General features: G+C 45.2%; 1 protein-coding gene across 1 annotated transcript in view; it reads right to left on the bottom strand.

Annotated features, from left to right (window-relative positions):
- Positions 1-6,000, bottom strand: part of sorcs2 (sortilin-related VPS10 domain containing receptor 2) — a 353,265-nt gene that overhangs the window by 140,417 nt on the left and 206,848 nt on the right. Inside the window, 1 exon segment of the mRNA XM_042512640.1 lies at positions 2,110-2,246. Coding sequence (XP_042368574.1) covers positions 2,110-2,246 — 137 coding nt within the window.

Here is a 6,000-nt window from a genome sequence, read left to right as displayed (position 1 = left end):
TCAGGCCCACTGGGCCCTCTTCTTCACCCGTTTCCACTTCACCCTCTCCTACCGCCCAGGCTCCCGCAACGTCAAGCCCGACGCTCTGTCCCGACATTTCCAGAGGGAGGGAGACCCCGTCGATGGTCCTGCATCCATTCTTCCGTCTCCTTGTGTGGTTGGCTCCCTCACCTGGGACATAGAGGAGAGGGTGAAGTCGGCCACCGAGGCTCAGCCGGGTCCCTGTTCCTGCCTCTCCAGTCGTCTGTACGTCCCTGAAACCCTGCGGTCGGAGGTCCTCCAGTGGTCCCACGCCTCCCGCTTCGCTTGTCACCCTGGCGCCAAATGCACTCTGGACATTATCCGCCGGCGGTTCTGGTGGGCTTCCATCGTGACTTTGTCAAAGCCTGTTCAGATCTGCAACCAACACAAGAGTTCCCACCAGGCCCCGGGCAGGTCTCCGCCAGCCCCTTCCTATTCCACACCGTCCTTGGTCCCACATCGCCCTGGACTTTGTCACCGGGCTGCCCCCCTCTCACAGCCACACCACCATCCTCACAGTCATTGACAGATTCAGTAAAATGGTCCATTTCATCCCGCTCCCCAAGTTGCCCTCTGCCAAAGAAAAAGCCCAGCTTATGCTCCTCCATGTTTTCCAGCTCCATGGCATCCCAGTGGACGTGGTTTCGGACCGGGGACCGCCTTCTGGGGGCCTCTGCCAGTCTGTCCTCCAGCTACCATCCCCAGTCCAACGGGCAGACGGAGAGGGCTAATCAATCCCATTCAACGGACCATCAGCCTGACTGCAGTCCGTCTCCGGCTTTCCTGCACCATGCGGATCCATCCCACATTCCACGTGTCCAAGCTCAAGCCAGTGCACGAAAGCCCGCTGTCCCCTATGGTGCCGCCTCCTCCTCCTCCTCACCTGGTCGACGGTTCCCCAGCGTACACTGTTCGACGCCTGGTCCGGTCTCGACGCTGTGGGAGGGGTCCCCAGTACCTTGTCGACTGGGAGGGATACAGCCTTGAAGAAAGGTCCTGGGTCCCATCCCGTCACATCCTGGATCCGGATCTCATCGCCGACTTCCATCGTCGCCACCCAGACATGCCCGATGGTTCTGCTGCTCCGCCACGGGATCGTCGCCCTCCTGCCGTGGATTCGTCCCAGCCTGACGTTCCTGAGGGGGAGGCCGTCGATGACGTTTCTGCCACCCCGGCGCCTGCCTCGGCCGGGTCGGACTCTCTGGGGTCCTGATCCTTCCGTCCTGTCTTTTCCCCCTCCTCCCGCCCTGCTTGGGTTTTTCTACTCTTTGTTGTTGGTGGTGGTTTTGTTTGTTTTGGGTTTGTCTGTTTTTTGGGGTTTTATTTCGGTCTCAGCCTACATAACCTGCCCTGTGTCTCACCCTCAGTGCCAGATTGTTCTTTGTGATGAGAGACTTTCCAGCATAACATTCCTGCTTGCCTGCCTGTTGCCGACTCTGTCTGTCCCCGACTAACCTGCTTCGTCTCTGTCCCGGTGATCCGACCTGCCTTCCGATTCCCGACACTGAGTCTGATCTATGCCTTCCTCCCTCCTGCTCCCTGACACGGGGAGGAATTCAGCGAGCCTGCTCTCTGGTGAGATCCGCCATCGTTGGGGTTGATTCCACTGCTCTGCTCGACTCACCTGCTCCGTTCTTCCAGTGGGTTCCCTGCCCGAACCACGTCACTAGTTCGGCCAGCTCTAAGGTTCGGCTCGGTGGATCACCGAAGTGGACTTTCTCTCCCGTAGACATTGTTGAGACTGAGATTATCTTCGTTTGTGCCAATAAAGCCCCTAAAAGACTCTGTCCTGCCTGTGTGCTGCATTTGGGTCCAGAAACTAGCCCTGACAGGTACCACTTATGTAACTGGTCTTAAATCAAATTACAGCATATTGAGACATCACCTTAATATGACATGCTGCACAGCTTTGAGTATTTTTAGTAGTTTAAAGTAAAACTGTAGGTAAGAAAAGCATTCTGATGAATGAAGCTTATTTAAGTGTAGTACCACAGATAGGGTCTGTATATACTGTACACTGTACCTGCTTTGTACCACTAATATTTACAGAAAGTCAAGGATTTACTTCTTTCAACAGAACTGAAAAACTGTTGTGGTAATATTTACCTTGACAAATATGTAGTCGTCCTGCACCAGCAGCGAGTTGTAGTCGATTTTGCCAAGAAACTGAGCCGTCACCATTTTATCCGAACAGTTCTGAATAAGACAGGTGACATAAAGGTAACCTGCAGTGACACATAAACAAAAAAAAAGAAAGTGTTACTTTTAAAGTAAAGTAAAATGTCAAAACCAAAGTTCTTAAAAAATAAGACATAAACTAGAAATACCGTCATGCAGTTACAAATGCAGTTTACATTCATGTCTGTGAAAACATGGATGCTTCACACACATCTTCTCCCCAGCAGCACAGAGGATCTCTACAATCAGCACAGTGTAAAGGTAGGTAGGTTAAGATGTTCGGTTCACGAGAGGACACAAGGTCACAATGATCTTGGCCTGTGACTACCAAATTCCAATCAGTTCATTGATCATTGTTAAGTCTAAGTGGACATTTGTGTCAAATTTGAAATTCCTTTTCAGTGTTCTTGAGATATTGTGTTCACAAAAATGAGGTGGATGCATGGTCACAGTAACCTTGACCTTTGATCTATGACCACTAAAATGTGTTCAGCTCATTGCTCAGTCCAAGTGAACGTTTGTGCAGAATTTAAAATTCCCTTAAGATGAGATATTGTATTGTCAAGTATGAAACAGAAGATGTCATAGTGACTTTGACTTTGGCCAATGACTACTAAAATCTCATGAGTTCATCGTTGAGTCCAAGTAAACTTTTGTGCTAAATATGAAGAAATTTCCTTAAGGTGTTCTTGAGATATCACATTCACAAAAATGACACAGATGCAAGGTCAAAGTGACCTTGAGCTTTGACCTATGACCAACAAAACTTTATCAGTTCATCCTTGAGTCCAAGTGGAAGTTTGTATTCAATTTGAAGAAATTCACAAAAATGGGAAGGACAGATGGACTATGGCACGAAGACAGTGGTAGAAATGAGAAAACAAATAATTTTCCAAATACAAATATAAGTGATTTAAATTCAGTTTCCAGTGACACATATTCCTACCCATAGCTGTGAGAAAAATAAAAAGGACAACAAGCATGAAAGAAACTCCACCGATCTGTACTTGTATATGTACTGAACTAACATTTAAACATTACATTTCTGTTCTTGTAGTTAAAGATCTAAGACTCTTCTTCTGAGCAAAAAGATTAATTTCTCAGATCTGGTGGCAAAAATCCATGTTAGTGAGCACTCTATCTGCAACTGACTATGTAATTGATTTGATTTGATTGATTTTTTGCCTCTAAGCAGTGATGACTTTATGAGTTTCTTTAATGATAAAATTATAACTATTAGAGATAGAATTCATCACCTCTTGCCCTTAACTGACCTGACCCCGGACTCAGGTAGCTTGGATATGGTGGCCAGGCCTGGAAGTTATTTGGACCATTTTTCTCCCATTGACCTTCACCGACTCTCTACTTTGATTTTTGCATCTAAGCCATCAACATGCCTGCTAGAGCCCATCCCAACTAGGCCACTTAAGGAAGCTTTACCTTTATTAGACAACTCTTTATTAGATATAATCAGTGTGTCTTTATTAACGGGCTATGTACCACAGTCCTTTAAAGTAGCTGTCATTAAACCTCTTCTAAAGAAGCCCACTCTCGATCCTGAGATTTTAGCTAACGATAGACCTATATCTAATATCCCCTTTATTTCTAAAATCCGTGAGAAAGTGGTTGCTCATCAACTCTGTGACTTTCTCCAAGATAATAATTTATTCGAGGACTTTCAGTCAGGCTTTTGACTTCATCATAGTACAGAGACGGCACTAGTAAAAATTAACAACGACTTACTGATTGCTTCTGATTCAGGTCTGGTCTCTGTTTTAATCCTTTTAGATCTCAGTGCCGGTTTGACACCATTGACCATCAAATCTTGCTGCACAGAATGGAACAGTTAACTGGCTTTAAAGGAACAGCACTAACCTGGTTTAAGTCATACTTATCAGATCGTTCCCAATTTGTTCACATCAATGACCAATCGTCGGCGCATACTAAGGTCTGCTTCGGGGTGCCACAGGGCCAAAGGATTGGTCAGTCCTTTACTTTATATATGTTTCCTCTAGGCAACGTAATTAGCAGCATTGTTATGCTGATGATACACAAATGTATCTATCTATGAAACCAGCTGAAAGTGATCAGCTCTCTAGACTTCAAACATGTCTTAAGGACGTAAAAGCCTGGATGAGCCATCATTTCTTGATGTTGAATTCAGACAAAACTGAAGTTATTTTTCTTGGCCCCAAACACCTCAGAAGCTCCTTTTTGAACAATGTGATTTCTCTAGATGGCATTACCTTGGTCTCTAGCACAACTGTAAGGAACCTCTGAGTTTTATTTGTTCAACATTTATTTTTTGCCTCCCATATAAAACAAACTTCAAGGACAGCTTTCTTTCCTTATCCTTATCCTATCCCAGACAGATGCTAAAAAAATGGTACATGCATTTGTCACCTCTAGGCTGGATTACTGTAATTCCCTATTATTTGGTTGCCCCAACAAATCACTTACGTCGCTCCAACTGGTGCAGAACGCTGCTGCATGTGTTCTAACGGGAACCAAGAAAAGGGACCATATTTCTCCTGTTTTAGCTTTGTTGCACTGGCTCCCGAAAAATCCAGGTTTGATTTTAAATCCTCCTTCTTACTTACAAAGCTCTAAATGGTCAGGCTCCATCCTATCTGTCGTAGCTCATAGTTCCTTACCAACCCTCTAGATCACTGCGCTCTGAAAATGCAGGATTACTTGTGGTTCCCAAAGCTTCCAAATGTAGGATAGGAACCACAGCCTTCAGTTACCATGCTCCTCTCTTATGGAACCATCTTCCTGTTTCGGTCAGGGAGGCAGACACCGTTTCCACTTTCAAGGGTAGACTTAAGACCTTCCTCTTTGATAAAGTTTATAATTAGGGCTGGTTAAGGTTGTCTGGACCTGCCCATAGTGAGGCTGACATAGGTTTAACTTGCCGGGGGACTTTCTATAGGGATCAGAGAGCAGTGGGAACTAACACTGCTCTCTGACCTTTATATTTAAGACATAATATCAGTTTAGTGACCCTAGTTTCGTTAGTGTGTATATTCCTGGAGCACAAGTTTCTTGTGCTCAGTTGAAATCCCTGTCCTTGTGATGGGGAGGAGGGGGAGGTGGCAGAGCTTTCGGCCTGATCCGACGGGGGTGGTTTTGAGTCCGTTCAGACCTGCCACTCTGGCTCTGCTTCCTCTTTCTTTCTTTTCTATTACTGCTCTCTGGCACAAAATGGGGGAGCCCGAAATATGATTAAGGACACCTGTCATCCAGCTCATGCACTGTACTTGCTTGTCCAATAATAAACACTATCTGAACAGTAGGGTCGGGGGAAAAATGGAATCACATAAGAATCTCGATTCTCATTTTTAATGATTCAGAATCAGAATCAGAATCAATTCAAAAATCCTAAACATAGATTATAGACTATATTTACTAAATATACTCTATTCTTAAGCCTCTAAAATTTTTATCATTTAGAAAAGTCCAAATTTTGAGACCGTTTGTCGGATCGCCTTACTTTTTTCGCCAGTGAAGGCTGCCGGCTGTGCTGCTCAGAGGGATGACTCCGATACATCAGAGCTCTTTTGGAAGACTTAGTATCTAGCCTGGGAATCTGGGTGTTTTTACGGGACCTTGTTCAATAAATACATAATGATAGATCCGATATTGGGTGTCTTCCATTCATATTTTATCCATATTTCGATAATAAAAGTACATTAGCATCGAAGCTAAATGCCATATTGGTTTCCCATGGTTCCATGGAGAGGTCAGAGGTTTGTTTCGGTCTTGTCCACTGATCGGAAGATGATCCAAAGCTTTGCATTC

The sequence above is a fragment of the Plectropomus leopardus genome, chromosome 23 (genome assembly GCF_008729295.1).
Source record: "Plectropomus leopardus isolate mb chromosome 23, YSFRI_Pleo_2.0, whole genome shotgun sequence".
NCBI lineage: Eukaryota > Metazoa > Chordata > Actinopteri > Perciformes > Serranidae > Plectropomus > Plectropomus leopardus.
Note: the sequence above shows the minus strand (reverse complement) of the source record. Positions and strands in the feature narration are given on the sequence as shown.